The following is a 19,066-nucleotide window of genomic DNA, read 5'->3' on the forward strand; positions in this document are numbered from 1 at the left end:
ATATACACACACACACACACACACACACACACACACACATATACACAGAGGCAGTAAGTCATGTAGAAGATTGGAGAACTATGGACAAATTGACACATGCTTTGCACTGGGAGAAAGATATTCAGAACATAAAATCACATAATTGTTGAAAGCATGAGAACAGCTCAAGAAGAAAAACATTTTCGTATTTCAGAGCTAAATCTGCCTGTTTTGAGCTATATGTATTTGGAGCTCTCAAATTTTGGTTCTTTAGGGCAGTGGTTTAGTCCTTTGTATATATATTCGTTAATAATATTTTTTTATGATGCATCACATTTAAATTTTCATTTATATTAGACTTTTAGGAAAATACTGAAGACATTTACAATGGTGTCAAAGACATTTAAATTTCTATTAGGAACTGTGGGATATTCCACAGAATTAAGTTACCACTCTGATAATATTCATGTTAATAAAACTTTGTTAAGCGTATGGGAAAAAAACAACATAATATTTCATAAATGATAGCAATTTTTCAAATAGCCCGATTCTTTGAATAAACTCTTAATAAGAAATTTATTTTTAATATTTACTGCTATGAATAAAAAATATTTATGAATGTAAAAAGAAATATCTACTTTTTCTGGAAAGTAATCTGTCTTGGGAAGAATCACAGCCATAAATGGAGATTTAGGAATATCTTCATTGTTGCACAAGATGTGGACCGCATAATCACCAGGAACTGTTGGAAAGTACTTCACATCTGCTGAACCATCTCCATTATCATCACACTCAATCTTAGCTTGAGAGGGACCTTCAATGGAAAACCCTAAATAGACAAAAATATGGGATGTTAAATAAACTGAATTACCATACTGTTGTGGTATATGAATATATCATACATTTCTACCTTATTTTATTAATATTGTTGCATCAGCGAGTAACATGACTAGTGTGACGCCACATTTCTAGAACTATCCTGTACCTTGGCGAATGCTCTAGCATTTACTAGATATAGGGTAGTCTGGTATATAAAAGAGGGTGACAACGTGACAGGACAATAATGTAATGCGTGTGTGTAGATAGTGAGTAATTGAACTGCAGTCAGAAATATTGTTGACGTTCGTTGATATAGCGTTTGTTTTAGCGTGATTGTTGAAAATAAGTGTATCGTAAAGTTGTATTCGGAAAGAATAAACCAGTTTTATTAAGTAAGGACTTATGCCGCTAAAGTTTCGTCGAAACGAAGTTACGGAAAGTTAATTAACAAACAGAGACGTAACAATATAGTATTATTCTGAACTTATCAGTTACTTTGGAGCATGTTCAGCTTTCTCATAAAACATGGTTATGTTGATGTTCTTAGAGTTGTCTTTGTTCTTTGTCATAACAATGAGATTACACCTGTTCCAGTCATGGCAGACATGGCTGTAACACTGCATGTTCTGCATGAATGTAGACAACAGTGTCTGTCAATGGTAGATCAGGTGGCATTTCAAAGTTATGGCCTATATCTGAATAAGAATGATCAGTCACATGGGTAGTGCTAGTTGCTCTGGGTAAATATGATGTTTCCTACAAGGTAGCAATGTTCAATTTAAACAGATACATGGTTTAATTCAGCATGATCAGTTTAAAGATGCCAAACTAACACTGTTACATAAAAATATATGTTACATAAAGATGCTGAACTAACAGATGGTTACATAAAGACTGGGCAAAATGAGCCTAAAAGTTAAAATCTACAATGCACACTTAAAGTGAACCTATATTTGAAACAGTAAGTAATATTATGGTACCCTGAGAAATTGAAACATTTAGATAATTACTAGTTAAACCTAATATTAATTTTCCAATTCTTCAGATAGTGGCATTTTTTACAGAATATTTGATATCTACTGGAGATTTTAACTTTCACATGAGAAATGTAATAATTCAGAAGGTACTTGTTGTTATTTAAGAAACCCAGACTACTTTACTACAGGTTTATTTTTGAGGAAGTGTTTGAGTGAATCCTGAGGTCGTGTTCAACAAGTTTTCAGTAACTAATGCGTCCTTGATGTTAATCAGAGAAGAAAGACGACTACATTTACTGCTTACCAAGTGATCCAGTTTCCCCATTTGTATCCACAGTAAAACAGGTTGGATAACCCTCAACACCTCCGATTAGTCCTGGTCCATATGCTCGGATCTTTGATTCTTTATATGGTCCAACATTTACTTCAAATGGACTGCGGGATACTTCCTGTCCTCCATAAGAAATAGTGATTACAAAAGATCCTTCTTTCATTGGTCGGTAAATACATTCATAGGTTGTGTCATCTATTTTGTTCACCTCTACACGTTCCTTATCTCCATCTAGTGATCAAAACAAGAAGTATTATAATTAATACTGATAAAGATATTAATAAGAATTTATCATAAAATGTTTGTTTCTTTGTTGTTAAGCCCAAAGTTATACAATGGGCTATCTGTACTGTGCTTACTATGGGTATCTAAGCTCGATTTTTAGTGTTACAAGCCATCAGACTTAATGTTGAACCACTGGGGAGCATTACAAAAACTAAGCTAAACTAAATACATCAAAACTCAAAAGTAACTCGCAAAATACCAAATAAAGCCAATTCCATATAACAGAGCCACTACAATGCTATAACATCATAGATATACAAGAATGCTAAAAATCTAAAATGATTATCAAAATGCACCAAGTTATTATATATACATTAAAAACTTCAATAGAGAGGAAAATATTTCTAAATCCCTGAAAAAAATGTTTTGACATTGTGCTATACTAGTGATATATAAATTTAATAAGAACTTTAAATGCATATCTACTGCTATAATTATTATGTATACATTTCTTTTTAAAAGATACATTACATAGCTTAATTATATAAACTTTTTTTAAATATAAAAAATTATTTAATAGAGGATTTAAACATTTTTAATTGAAAAATAATAAGTACAAGTTTACCTAACAGGTACTTTTTTTTTAAACTTGATTTTTAAAATATACAAAATATTTTTCTTTATATCTAAGTCTTGAGTCTTTAAATATATTTTACATGATCAAAGTACCTGATCCAGTCACTTTCACCTCTAAGTTCCCATCACCGGCATTTTCTGTAAAAACTTTGAAGTCTGCGATATCATGTACACGGACACCACGGGGTTGGATACCTCTTCCAGACACACGTACTTTTCGTGCATCACACACTAACACAAGAAACACAATAGAGTTTTACAAGTTTGTTATAAATATTAAATATCAATACTGACTAAATTTAAAGAATACATTATTTTTTCTATCCATCCAAAAAAAAAAATGTTAAAGTATTAACTATAGGTCAAAATGCAACTAAGAAATAGAAATATTTTTCACCTTGTATTAATTGTACATTTAATACTTGAATCAATATTATTTTATTGAGAAAAATGAAAAATTTCATATTGTCATTAATCCCCCTCTTCACATAAGGCAGATTCAAACTGATAAAAAAAAGGATGGGTCACCATATACATTTCCAATTAACATTACATAACATGAAGGTTCTTTCAACTGCAAGAAGTTTGTAATTTGACTCCCAAAATATGTCTTTTCTTTCTTAGACTTGTATTCATTTTGTAAAACTTCCTTACATTATCTTTCAAAGAACTACATTATTCTTAAACACAATGAAAAAAAACAAACTGTGCAATCACGTTTTGTTATATTGAAAAAAATTCATATACCATGGTTTATTTAGTGTAATCAAAATTAAGAGATCAGTTTCTCTTGATATTAGATTGAATCATTCAACACATCTACAATTCTCTCAGTGATGTAGAGTCACATCAATGATGTTCAACATCTAAAAGAAGGTTCATGGAGAACTGTATAATGCCTCCTATATCTCACTTGATGTAATCAAAGGTGATACATTTAGATCTGTTACTGATGTTTACATGTCGTGACATCCTTATATAGATCTCAATGGGTCATTCAGCAAGTAACATCCCACACAAGCCTCCCACTGATGTACATAGTTATTCTTCTTGAATTTCCTACTGATGTATACACCTAGTGACTCTCCATAGATTCCCCACCCATGTACATACCTAGTGAATTTCCCAGATCTTTTAATAATGTATATACTTAGTACCTTCCCCTGAATCCTCCATTGATGTATATACCAGCAACTCCTCATGGATCCCCCACCGATATATTTATCTAGTGACTCTTCCCCAAATTCCTAACAAATCTTTCCAAGTCCCTCACTAGTGTACTCACCAGGTGACACCATTACTCCAAATGGGCTATTAGGAATCAGCTGTCCAGCAAAGAAAATGTTGACAAATATAGATCCAACCACCTGACTAATGTACTCACACCGATACACATTTTCATTAATCTTCCGTAACCTTGAGGGTATGGTGCTTTTATTACTGTGAGAATCAACAATGGTGACCTCCACCTGGCCACGACCTGCATCTGAGTAGACAACAGAGTGTAAGTACTTACAGTAAAGTTGTGGTGACTAGATATCAATTGTTCTCATGTTCAGTAGCCTATACATTCATCTAAGTCTAATTATTAATTAGTAACCATTTTTTTTACTGTTAATAGTATTATCATTATTTTTATATCTAGATACTACTTTCTAATTAGTTTTTATCCTAAGTTTCAACTGCTAATCTGCTGCTCTCTTCAGGAAGCCCTGAGAAGGATTAGTTTCTGTATTGACAGTGGCTGGGATTTGATCCTGGATCTTCCTAATGGAAGCCCGGGTTGCGTTATATATTCATCTGGGTTCTATCTACTCCATTGGAACTTCAATCATCTGACTGTTTGATTGTTTTTCAAAAGAGGTATCCAGGTTTTGCTGACGTTTATGCTAGGTTGACTGAGTATGTTATTAATTAGGTGGATGTAGAATACTTTTTTCTTTTTTTTACCCTTCTTTTTCTTGTTTTAAGTTGTGTCCTATTATTTTAGTATTATTATATTTTATCACATGGTCTTCTTCTCTGACAGAGAAGAAGACCAAATGATAACATGGAACTGATACCAAAAGATATATAATAAACCAAGTGGGATAAAATCAGTTTAACATGAAGTATTCAGAGAAGGAGTTTTACTCTCCACTTGACCACTTTCATCACAGGATTAGCCTGAGACACATACTCCCTCTTATTGGAAATATTACATACAGGTTAAAAACTTTGGCCTACTTCATATCTCAATTAAAAATGTCACCTTGGAAATACTTTATACAGGTATCAAACATGTCTGTGGTGAAATGGATTAAATCTGTAGTAAATTCCCACTGCATTAGCATATACAAATTGTTCATATAAAAAGGAATTAACACACCACCTTGGTTCTTGTTTCCCTGGCTATGAAGTAAACTCACCCTAAGTCTTACTTCTAGGGTATATATAGGCTAGAAAATAAACCAACCCAGGGTCTTTATTCTTATAATTCCTTATCTAGGAAATAAACCATTACCTAGATCTTACTTCTTACAGTCAACTAGTTAGGAAGTAAACATCATTGTCCTTACTTTTCACAGTCAACTAACTAGGAAGTAAACCCATCCATATTACTACTTTTTAAATCCACTAACTAGGAAGTAAACCCATCCATATTACTACTTTTTAAATCCACTGACTAGGAACTAAACCAATCCTTATTCATACTTTTTTAATACACTGGGTAGGAAGTAAACCAATTTTTGTTTTTGACTTCTTAAATCCTCAGACTAGAAAGTAAACCAATCCTTGTTCCTACTTCTTGAATACACTTTACTAGGAAGTAAACCTATCCTTGTTTTTACTTTTTGAATCCATTGGCTATGAAGTAAACACATCATTGTTCTTACTTCTTGAATTGATTGGCTAGGTAATAAACTTATTCTGGGTCTTACTTCTTACAATAAATGTAACACATTATAACTAGTTGTGTTCATTTGAGTTCTTAGAAACTGTTTTACTAACAATTATTCAGTTGGCAGAGCACTCAATGTGAGGGGTCTCATGTTCAATCCAGAGTTAAGGAAATATATAAAATAGGATTACCACAGAAAAACTGGTGCCCAGCTAGTAGTCATTCCTTGACCTTGAGATAAAGCATGAAGGTGGGACTTGTTTTAAAAAATAGGGAAGAATTTGAACCTTGAATTGTTGAAAAGTGCCTTGCAAGCTAGCAGTCATTTGTCATTCAAGTTCCCACACAATTAAGACAAATTCAAAAGTAACTGTAAGATTAAAAATTAAAATCCAGTTATAGCTGTACTCACTTTAATTGTTTTACATTTTCAAATAACAGTGGATTAAAACCATGGAAATCAAAACAACAATCTCTTTTTTAAGCTATTTAAGATCTTAAAATACTTTAAATTTCTTTGCAGTTAAAAAGATTTATATTCAACATTTACATTTGAAAGTTTGATTTTTATCTTGAATAAACTATAGAAGATAAATTTTCAACAGATTTACTATTCCCACCTTTAGTAAACACATCAAAGTATGTAGGCCGACCAATCATAACACCAGAAGGTTCCAGACCAGGTCCAGAAGCAGTTACCTTCCTTGAGTCACCTGCATAGCCTTCCACAGTCACAAGGAAAGGACTCTTAGGTACTTCCTTGTTAGCAAAGGTCACTTTCACCTATTAGTAAATCAGTAATATTTGTTAAGCATGTTATCTCATAATAAATTAAGTAATTATCTCTATAATTCTCTTTTATTTATTTTGAATTCTACAATTACGTGATCAACACTTTCTGCAACGATGAACAAGTAGCTCTAGTTTCTGATTAAGAAAACAAAAGTTACTTATACAATAGTGTATTTGATGATAAAACCAGTTGGTTATTTGTTAAGTAGTTTGTCTGATGATAAACATACATTTAATTAAGCATTTTTTTCTTAATGATCAATAGAGTAGAAAGTCATAACTAAACAGCCTACTTTATGAAGGCCCTCCAATCTAGCTGTGTATGTTACAGTGTAAGTCATGCTGTGATCTTCATTGAATTTGATTTCTACCTAGAGAAAAAGAAAAACAAAGATGAATCTTTAAATGAAAATCTATAAACTGTCACCTTGTCAAACTACTTAAGTAATAAAAAATTGTATCAAAATCTTTAAAATATAATCATCATGGAAGTCATCAGTATGTAGAGAGAGTTGTTTTTATATTAAGTTTTACAACAATCTAGTTTTAAAGGAAGTTTCACGTCAATAAAATACTTGATCAAAAATGCTGTTGAATCTTAATTTAGCCAATAGTAATGTAAACAAAGAACACCTGCTAAATTTCTAGATGAAGAACAACCTATCTAATACTATCTTCAACACTAAGATCAAAGGAACTTACTAGTAGCCTATACTTACTGGTTCTATCTGACCACTAGGGTTTTCCACAAAGACCTGGATATCTCCCTTACCAGCACCAAATGTTTCTATTGTAAAGTTAGTGGGGCCACCACACACCACACCAGTGGATTCAACACCTGGGCCATAACATCGAATTCGGTTTGGATTAATGCGAGAACGGAGAGGTGCCCCTGGTTTCAGTTTGGCATTGGGATACTGAGAAAGGTAAGTCATCATCGAAAGTTCATCTATATTGGGGTTTACTATCTCTTCTGGTGTGATTAACTATTGGCAGAAAGATAACGTAAGAACTTGACACAGCTCCAAATTTTCAATTTTAAAATTATCATCCAGCATGTTATTATATTTAACACCTAAAGTACAAACTGTATGAACCTTTATAGTAAGATAGAGAATGTGAAAAAGAAAAGCTGAAACTCTTAATAAATATACAATTATTAACTCAAATGGAGATTTTAGAAATGACAAAGATAAGAAGCATGTTTATAAAACAATTTGTATACAAATGTTCAGGATTTTAAAGTGAATTATCAGTATGGAAACTGCACACATTTTGGTATGAAGCATTAATTTGGCCAGTTTATAAAAGTGTTAATGTAGATTGTATGGATAATTATTAACTAAAATGTTAAGTCAAAGACTGAATGACGGGGCAGAGATAGATATATCTATATCTACAAATAGATTTTCCAAAGAAACATGGAACTGTTGATCAAATTTTACATCGTAATCTACAATGGAAAATATACTCCTAAAAAGAAAGGGAAGAATGTACCAAGTATTTTTAAAATGTGTCTTTTGAACATTCATAAATGATGGATTTAATAATTATGCAAGTTTTAATTATTTTAAAAAGGTACTTGTAAGAACACTGCTCACCTGGCTAGTTATTAATTGATGTATTCATTTTTGTTTTATGTAATTTAATATATTTTGCCAATGGCCATAGTGTCTTGAAAGGACAGTATCACACCAAAAATATAATATCTGTTTAAAGAGTGCTGAAATAACACTAGACAATAAAATGAAATACTATAATCCATACTAAAATAATTATAGTAAGATTTGGCATATACTATTTTACTAGCTGATGTATCCACTTATCACACAGGGAAGACATAGGGGGGTCAGAACCTATTTGCATGTCTTTTAGGATCAATTTGTTTTCTTTGCTTTGCTTCTTCACAAACTTCATTTGACTGTGTCAGTTATTCTTCCTTCTACTTCAGTTATCCTAATATTTCCTAAGCTTTCTTGATTTTGTTGTGCCATCCATTTATTCTTATTTTTTCTTTCTCTTGCTAAGTGATGTTTTCTTTCTTGCACCGTTTCTAACTATTTTTAGTTTTATTCAGAATTTTAGTTTAGAATTTATTTCACAGATGGTGTTAGAAGTGTCCAATCAAAATGAAAAGCTCAGGTAGCTTGATGCTGTAAACACGCCATCTTTTAATTCAAATATTAACCAATATCTCAAATTCCCGATTTAATCTATAATGGTATTGAAAGAGCTTACTGTAAATACGGTCATTTAAATAAATAAATTAACAAAAAATCCCAACTCGACTGGAATTTGAATGTGCAACTTCTACATAAGAGTTGAACACCACTGTTTTTTTCTTTATTAATCCACCCTCATATAGGGTGTATAAACAAAAATATCAGTGATTCAACACATCTCATGAAAATGTCATTACAGATCTGGATAGTAATAAAAATAGTTAAGGTTAATTTCTTAAATTACATACACAGAAAATTAGTAATAACAAACAAAAAATTTAAAAAAAAGTTACTTAATAAATAAATAAGAGGATCTGAACTAGTAGACATTAAAAATAAAACAAAGTAATCATACCAAATCACGACATAGGATGTAACCCTGAACACCTTCACTTACCAAATGCCCAGAGTTGCGATAAATGCTATAAAAATCTGACAATTTGTCTCGTAACCGAAACCGGAAAAAATCGAAATAAATTTTGGCTTTAATTTGAGCTTTAAAGGTATTCACAAAATGAAAACCAACATTACGTGACAGAACCTTACTACGAGCAGAATAAATCACAAACTTAGCTATACACGAACACAAGCGTAACAATATGAGGTGATTCGAACTCAAATGAAGTAAAATTCCAACCAAAGCCACCAGTTTTTTTTCATGGTCCATTAAGCTACGGCCTAAACTATCTTCAAAAACCTAAAAACTAGATTCCATATATCCTGTACTCTGGAAGTGGAACACTGTAAAAACAAATGAGCAATAGTTTCTCGATCCACACCACAGAAGGAACATAAGCTCGTCGAGAACCACTGAGCCACTTTGAAATCAAATGTTTGAAATCCAGTGTTAACAAATAGTAATTTAAAATATCACATTATTCATATTTTTATGAATATTGAAAGAGCTTGCTCTAAACATGATCATTTAATTTAAAAAAAAAAAAGTATAAAAAATCCTAACTGTACTGGTAGTTAAATGTGAGACTTACACAGTGTTACCAATGGACAGTGGCTTTTATACATAGACAAGATACTTATTTTTAATTTCAGTTTGTTATATAAGATTATTATTAATTTTAGCATTTTGTACGATATTTAATATTAATGTTACTAACTTGCATAATACTTAATGTTAATTTGAGTGTCCAATATACCATTCATTGTTAATTTTTGTAGCTTATACGATATTTATGGTACTATCAATAATTGAAATGAAAAAAAAATACAATCTGGAATAATATTTCATACTAATTTTAGTTTATTGTGTGATTTACCTTAGAAAGGCATAGCATTTAATATTATTGTGAGTAACTTGACAAGAGTTAGTTGCAAGTTACACATTCCTTGAAGAAATTATAAAAGTAGCTTATCAAAGTAAAATAAACTCATACCTGTGGAACACCTAACCAATCATCAGCAAGATTCATAGCTTCACTAGCATTGTTCAAAGCATTTTTGGAACTCCAATCAGGCCAATCAGGACACAGACCTTTAAAAGTAAGAAAAAACAACACTTCATAGTAATTCTTTATTAACTCAGTTTTTTTTTTACTAGATATGTTTTATGTTTCAAGTTTATTTTCTTGTTATTGTGGGGTAGACAACCCTAACACAAATACAAATATTATTTAAGTTAATTAACCATTAAACGAACCTCAATATTAGGTTTAAAAGGCATGGTTCTTATATTTGGTATATCTGAAAACTCTTAAAAAATTGTTTTTCGTGTTTCTTTCAGAGCTTCCATATCAAAATAAAACTTTGAAAAAAAATAGTACAATATAATAATATACAGGGTAGGGCTGAAGTGACCATACAGCTGTTTAATTAGAATGCAGTTTAATTTCTAATGTGTTACTCTGAAACAAACAATAATTAAACTGTTTTTAATTATCTTAGTAATATTTTATCAAACTGCCCCTGCAGTGGCAAGTCTATTGAAGCCCAATTTCTAATGTCTTTGGTGGGCACAGCACAGACAGCTCATTGTGTACCTTTGTGCTTAATTACAAACAAACACTTTGCATGGTGAAGACTACTTAAAAATAACTGGTCTGTGTACAAGAATATGAAACTGGCGAGTTTACTAGTTCAATAATTTATGCAAAAGAACACATTTGATGTTTTTTCAAGGCTAATTCTAAACATTTTCACTGAAATTCTTAAAAATTAATACTACATATCCAGTTATTTAAACAAAATAATTACACAACTGTGTGGGCTACAATGGCCAGATGGGAAATTAGGAATAAAAATTGTATGAAAAAAAAAGGATCGATAGAAAATGCAAAACTTATTAGTAAAGATTTCTTGAAATACATTAAGGGTAAGTAAAATTTAAGATAGTAGTGAACCCTTTAAGAAATGATACAGAAAGACTTATATTTGATGATTATGAGATTATTTTTTCTTCAGTTTTTACTAATGAAGATTTAAGCAATTGAACAAGATGATAACATAAATTCTCACCTTGTTAAGATAAAAATTGAGAAGTTTAAAGAATGCTAAACTTCTGAGCCAAATAAAATTTCTCCGAGGGTTTGAAGGATGTAAAGGATTGGATATTTGACCTTAAAGAGTGGGCAGGTGCCAGATGATTGGAGGTTGGCTAATTTTAATCATCTTTTTAAGGTAGATGATAAAAATTATTCCAGTAATTATGGATCTACACCGGTGGGAAAAGTTTTTTGAAAGTCCATTTTTTAAAAGTCATTTAACAAAGTTTAAAATTTTGTTGAATAGTCAGAATGACTTCATTAGGTAAAAAATCTTTCCTTATTATTTTTTTTGACATTCTTTGAAGAGGTTACTGCTTATGTAGATGAGTGTGCGTGTGTGTGTGTGTGGGTGGGGGGGGTGTATCTGGATCATCAAAAATACTTTATCAAGGTGCCACATAAAAGGCTTGTTAATAAAGTTCTCTGTAGGTATGAGTGATATTTTGGCTCATTTGACAGAAAATTAGCTGGATGGAACAAAGGAGGGGGTTGTTATAAATATAGTTCAGTCAAACTGGATTAATGTCACAAGTGTGGTGCCTCATGGCTCAGTTTTAGGACGTTTGCCTCCTTTTTGATTTATATAAATGACATAAATGAATGAATACAATAAATTATTTAAATATGCTGATGATATTACGATTCTTTAGAAAATTTCTTATAAAATGAATGTTTAGTTACTCTAGATTTTTAAGATCCAATAATTTTTCTGTCTAACCTGGAGCCACAGCATCCACTAAAGCTCCGACTGCAATGCCATCTTTCCAGTCGGATGTAAAATTCTGTACCGGCAGATCCACAAGTTTGCTCTGAATCCATCCAAGAAGTCTCTGTTTAGGGGTGGGTCCACCTTTCTCTCCCAGGAGCACATCTGCATCCTCACCCTCCCACATGGGCATGGAGATGGAGTAGTGCAAGATTAGAGTCCATATCAGTCCTAGGATCAGCTTTAGCTTACAGTCCACAATATCTGTACTATCTAGAAATGATATAAAACAGTCAGCTCATTTTATTTAAACCATAGAAACATAAAATAGATTTAAAGCAGTTATGTATATGAAGAATACGAGCTATCGGTCTTATTACACAATAAGTATACATTAATTATTACATACTGTCTGATAAATGAACAAGATATGTTTCCATTTTTTTTGTTATTATTATTATTTTTTATTCCTGTGAACTCCCAGTGGAGCATAGGGCCGCAACAACTACAGTTACTTGTAGCAGGTTGGTTTTTACGGGGTGGAGTTGCTAGCCCCGCGCCCAACCCTACTCCTTTCTCATCCTGGACTTGGGACCAGGCAAAGGCGGAGGTTGGCATGTTTGGTGTGACGGGGATTCGAACCCGCGACCCTCAGATTACGAGTCGAGCGCCCTAACCACCTGGCCATGCCGGGCCTGATATGTTTCTATAAGCAGTATAAATTATAATCCTAACTTCACAGTCGCTGTTCGATTCATACTAGCAAATCAAATTCGATATTCCTTTCTCGTGTACAGATCAAATACAAGACATTTAATCCTACTCAACACTAAAGTCTGTCAACTTCAGTCTCAAAATAGCAAAAAATTAACAGAGATAACGATAATCACGTCAAACTTAGTTTAAACAATTTAAGTAAGTAATATTTTTCATGTATGAGCATTTAAATTACTAAAAATTTATAATTAAAACATTTCCACTTAAGATTCCACTCATGTGTCTCATTCATATTTGCAGAATAAATTTACTCACTATATCAAGGTTTAAAATATGGGAGACAAACTGCAAAGCTTGAAGTATCGTATAGTACACTATAGTGTAATGTTACGACAGCGGGGGTCACGTCATATTCTCGAACGTTCACGTCCCTTCCTGAAATCTCGAGAGCCTACTAGATATGCGGTAGTCTTGTATATATAAACCGGTCAAGACGTGAGGGCAACAATGTAATTGAACTGCGGACAGAGAGACATATTGTTGAGTTGAGCATGCGAGGCGTTCGTTGTGAATTACAGCGTTTGTTATAGCGCGACTGTGGAAATTAAGTGTATCGCAAAGTTGTATTCAGAAAGAATAAACCAGTTTTATCTAAGACAGGACTTGTATCAATAAAGTTTCTTCGGAAAGAATTTTTACGGAAAATTAACTAACGAACGGAGACGTAACAGTACAATATGTTGCTGAAACCTGATTTATATTGACCGCTGTGAAAATATAACTTCATTTTCCCATAAAACAGTATTATACTACTGTCCTAATACGTTGTTGTGGAGAAATGAGCTTGCAAATATGAACTGTATAAACCAGCACCCGACGTTTTGACGGAAATTAAGGGTTTAATACGTTCGCTGCCATGTACCCCACAAGTGGGTCACAACCGACTTTTAGTTAAGAACCGCTTGACACACCGAAAGGGGGCCGAAGACCACCTGGAGGGGTTACCCGTTTTAACTACTCGCACCATTATAGTTGATACAGTAGTGTGTTGTCTGTCAGTCAGTAGACAAAAAAAATGACGTCACATAAGGGACGCTTAACGTTGCAGTTTGTACTTCGCATGCCATGAATCACGAGAAGAGTTGTGCACGCTATTGGCTACAACATAGCATGGCATATGAACTTCGAAAGCAAGAAATAAAAATATTTGTTACTGTTAATTTTGGTTTTATTTATTATTGAAACAGAACATTTTCGGAGACCTGTGGAAGTATATCTAGTAATAAACAATATATACTTTTGTTAACGGATATGTGGTTACATATAGCAATAGCATGTAGTCCTAACGTTTTGAACCTGCATATTAGCGGTTATGTCGCCCACTTCACAGGCTGATGCTGCCTCACAAAAGCTTATGTTCTGTTAAAATTTCTGTTTGATCGCGCGAACACTATTTGGGCACAGTTACTTTCTCTACCCCCTGCTGTGCTTTTAACAATTATTCATGTAACATTTACTAAAAATTTTCCTGTCTCTAACTAACACCGCTTTCCGCTATTTCGCGACCTATTCAAAAATGAAAATAATATGATCATAAAAACAGGTTGGTAACCTAAAAAGCTGAGAATAAGTCAAGGTAATTAACAACTTTTAAAAGCAACAAACTTCTGGGACTGGCTTTTATTATGACTAAACAGAATAAATGCATTCGTACAATTTTCATTCTAAACATCATTGAAACATTATTGTTTCATTCGTTTTTTTACTTATGGCAAAGCTACTGAGGCTATATGTCGCCGTCCCTCATTTTAAGCTGTCGACGAGAGAGAAAGTAACCGATTGGCACCACCAAATCTTGGGCTACTCTATTACCAACTAATAGCAAGATATTGAGCGCAACGTTATAACGCCTTCATAGCTAAAGAGCGATAATGTTCGATACCAGGATTTGATCCCTAAGATTAATGTTTTTAAACACTGAATAAGAATTACCCTTTTCTTTAGTAGCCCAAGAGAAACTAAAGTTTTGAGAAATACTCGGGTTTCCTCGTTAAATATACTGAATAAAAAAAAATATTCAACATAACTTTGTTTACTCAAACTTTGAAAACTAGTGAAAGCCGATCGAACAAATCTTAAATAACCTTGTACTGAACGAGTTGTAACTATTATATTCTGATTACGTCACGTTAGGACATGTCATGTCCGGACCATAAGGAAGATACATCTCTCTCTCTCTCTCTCACACACACACACACGTAAGTTACGCTTAGTCTAATGGTTAGTATATCGAGTGGCGGAACTTTACTATTACAATTCTGTTATTCTAGTGCTATTGGTTAGTTACCCTTCTTTCTGGTCACAACCCTATAGGGGTGGGCCAGTGATTGTACCTGAACTTCAAGAGTCTCTAATATGGCCATTTAGCCCATGTGTCGCATAACGTGCCGTTCAGGTTGAAAATTCCAATTCTTCTTGCGCACACGCACAAAAACATGTATACATACCCATTCATAAATTCATATACATAAATTTTATAAACAACTATGCAATTACACTAAATCAGATGTACTTCTCCAGAATTACTTGACTATAAAAGTGTGATATTTTCAGGTGAACTAAAAATACGTTTAAGCTAGATCGGATAAGTCTAACAAACGGGAGAATCAAACAAAATATAGTTATCACCAGGACAATTCTGAGTAAACAGACTGAATTCACGATGTAATACACTATGAACACAGTCTTTATTAGACACCGAGACAAGAAAATAGTGTTTGTATTTGCTCTATGATGAAACATTGCTTTGTTTTCAATTGGATTTCTGAAGTACAAACTCGACGAGAGCCAGATCAATGAGAGTTTGTTTGTTTGTTTAGTTAAAACGAAACCTCGCATGAATGTGCTATCATATGACTGGTTATTTTAATTCTACAAAGGTGGGGCCAAAACCTCTAGGTATAACCTGCACAACCAAGGAAGAACATAGCCCCAACCTTACCCAAGTCGCATGCAACAATGTTCTAAGTGGACAACAGTAACATGTGTTACCTAATTTTGAAAAGATCAAAGAAAGAAAAGTAACTTGACCACGTGTTATTTAGAAACTTGCACATGTTCAGGACAAAGAGTAACTTTAGAATCAATATTAATACCACAGAGAAAAACCTATGTAAAAGTCCTATACCACAGTTTTCAGTTTTCTTTACCGACCAGGCTTGACCCAATAATTAACTCCAGTTTTAAAGCCAGTAAGCTTTAATCTCGCGCTGATCAAAAATTGTGTTAACTCTTTTGCTTCCAAATACGCCACAGTCGCCAAAACCTTAAACAATAAAATACAAAAATGAAGAACTACTCATAAACAATGAATCCATACATGAAATAAACACTTTAAACAACGAATCGACGTCAAGACAACCTTTTTCAAAAAAAACTTTACTTGACAATGCCTTTAGCTTAGACTAGGCTCAATGAAGGATGTATCAGGTTTCAAGAATAACCCTTTAAAAAGAGAAACAAAGTACAATATATAAATGCTCTCTAACAATGAAACAGCACAAAATTTCAAATAAAACCATTTAACGTGGGGAAAAAAGCAAAAATATACCATTTAACACAGAGTTGCGCAAGTATGCACACACTAACAAAAACCCTTAAACAAAGAAACGCACCGCAAAACCCTTTAAAAAGTGATACACAGGAATCAAACATAATAATCCACGCTTTAATTCCCCAGTTAAAACACCTTTTTCAGGATCAATATTTCAAAAGCAAATTTGACTTACAGTGAATCAGAAGTAAATCTTTAAATTAGATGAACTACCACAGGATCCCTGAAAGTGTTTTGTTTCAAGAGTAAATACGATCAAAATTAACAGTAACAAATATTTTTAAGTTCATATGACATGCCTATAGAGTGTATAATTCTTCTCGTGGTTTATGGCATGCGCACGTTTTACTGACGTCACGACAGTACAAATTGCAATGTTAATCGTCCCTTGTATGAAGTCATTTTAGTGTCTGCTGACTGACTGACAGACACTATTATATAGTTGTGCAAATCGTTAAAACAGGTGACCCCTGCAGGCGACCTTTGGCCTTCTTTCGGGGAAACTATGATACACTACTAACGAATAAAACCTTTATAAATTCAAACATAGTTCTGACTAAGGAACTTTTCAGGCTTTTATAGTGAGTAGTCATATTTGTATTAAATAATTTATTTGGACTATCACCACGTTTTTTGTTATTGTTTTTTTTTTAATTGAAAAAGCTTTCGGCTCAATTACCTAAGCCTTCTACAAGTACGAGATGTTTAATAAATAACGGGATTAACGTAACAATTCGAATCACATGTTGCCTAGCAACAACGAAAGAACAAGAACGTGCCCCAAGTTTCTTTACAAAAATAAGCCTGAAGCCTAATAAGCTAAAATAAACTAATGTTACAAGGTTAAGACACATAGCAAGCAATATTATATTTTAAGCCTTCAAAATATAATCTCTATTAACCTCCCAAAGGTGGCAGGTGCATAACACAAGCTGAAAATCTTGATACAAGATTCATACAAACCATATATATAGAGCTAAAAGCAGCCTCAGGTCTACATTCGTCTTATAGTTCAACTTGCCAATATACATATACCGAGCCTAATGTAAAAAAACCTTTCCAACACATCCAGACATTTATCTATTCATAATAATGGAAAAGGCCTTAATGTGAATTACAATATTCACTTACCTAAAATCAATACAGAAACTGTGCAAGTTTTTTTTTTCTTTTGACAATAGCTGCTGGAGACAATTAAGCACTTTCTGAAAGCTACATAATTTTGCTTTTTAACATCTACTGAATGTCTACACCCCTAATGCTCTAGGAAAGCCTTCATAATGGTTGCTTAATTGAACTTACATCATCTGTGTTTGTGTGATGTTGAGTGACTGTAGTGCAAGCCAATAAGTCACCTTGTCCTGTAGGCACAACAACATAATTGTTGCTGCTGGGTTGAATCTACATTGTTAACACAATCCTCAACTAGCAATCTCAGGTGTGTTAGGATTCGAGTATTTACTCTCAATTGAGGTATGACTGACACAACCTTAGCATTATCTCACTTCAGCTTGTAGCTGGATAATCAACTGTCCATAATTGCAGAGCAGCACCGTGACTTTATTCTCTCCAAGACAGATAAGCAGCTAGAGTAAATGTTGTTTACTTTCTGAACAGGAAGCAGTCTATTTCATGCATGAACTCAATAATTGCTTCATATGGTACCAACACATTAGATATTGTTCATAGCAATCTACAAAACAACTTGTGTACATGGGAGGGAGGGGTATTGCGATTTCCCCACCAACATACATGCATTCAGGTCACCGTTTCTTGTATTATTCTGCCAGGCATTATATGTTCTTGCTGCAAAACAAAGTTTACCTGTTGCAAAGGCAAAACTAAGCTCTACAGTACATCCATTCCAAGAATGCTGATACCAGAACCGAGGTAAGAGACAACCATCTTCATTCTGTAAACAAACCCCTTAGAAGTAGGCAGAGCATGACCTCTACATCCACACCTAGCTTATCTTTGTTCACTAGAACAAAGTTTGTGTCGACTGGCCCTAGTGATGGCTTTACTAGGAGTGCTTGCTATACCAAGTGATTACCAGTGTTCTGGCTGCTCCTGTATCTACCAGGAGCTCTAATTCCGGCCCTTTTATTTCAACAAGCAGGAACCGGACACACCCAGCCCTGTAAGAGCCAGGCTGACCAACACACTTTTTTCTTTGCACTCTTCTAAGACAGTGGCCAGATTTTACCTGGGGCATCCGTTGTTTACCAAAACTGTAGCCACAATATTCACTGCTTGTTGTTTGTTCTGGAAAACTTCCTGTCAGTTGAAACTGACACTCAGACCTTCCTTGCTTTTCAGCAAGGTAATGGTAATTCGTCCAAACGTATCCCAAATCCTCAGTAAATATGTGCTTTACGCCTTCAATTTAGGATGACACCAGGCAGAAGAACTGGTAGACACTGTGGTATATAGACCATGAGAGAACTGGAGTAACACTGCCCATTCACTGGAAACCAGTGTAGCTGCATCACAACTGTAGTATGCACAAGTGGTTTGTTTATCTATGGCTGATTTTGACTTTGATATGACCAAAGTAGCTGTGGAGGATAGGCAATTATGGTTGAAGTCATTGCAGCTATTGCTATAGGCTTCTTGTTTTTTTTTTTGTTTTTTTTTTGCAAGTGAATTGAAGTTACTAGCTGTTTAAAG

The 19,066-nt window shown here is 33.5% G+C and overlaps 1 protein-coding gene across 1 annotated transcript in view; it reads right to left on the reverse strand.

Moving 5' to 3' along the window:
* The window catches only part of LOC106478593 (filamin-A-like), a 129,916-nt gene that overhangs the window by 80,177 nt on the left and 30,673 nt on the right, over nt 1-19,066 (reverse strand). The window contains 9 exon segments of the mRNA XM_022382204.1: nt 618-808; nt 2,080-2,337; nt 3,061-3,198; nt 4,253-4,453; nt 6,469-6,631; nt 6,934-7,011; nt 7,360-7,626; nt 10,254-10,351; nt 12,079-12,339. Of these exon segments, the coding sequence (XP_022237912.1) occupies nt 618-808; nt 2,080-2,337; nt 3,061-3,198; nt 4,253-4,453; nt 6,469-6,631; nt 6,934-7,011; nt 7,360-7,626; nt 10,254-10,351; nt 12,079-12,339 (1,655 nt within the window).

Source organism: Limulus polyphemus, unplaced genomic scaffold (genome assembly GCF_000517525.1).
Source record: "Limulus polyphemus unplaced genomic scaffold, Limulus_polyphemus-2.1.2 Scaffold230, whole genome shotgun sequence".
Lineage (NCBI taxonomy): Eukaryota > Metazoa > Arthropoda > Merostomata > Xiphosura > Limulidae > Limulus > Limulus polyphemus.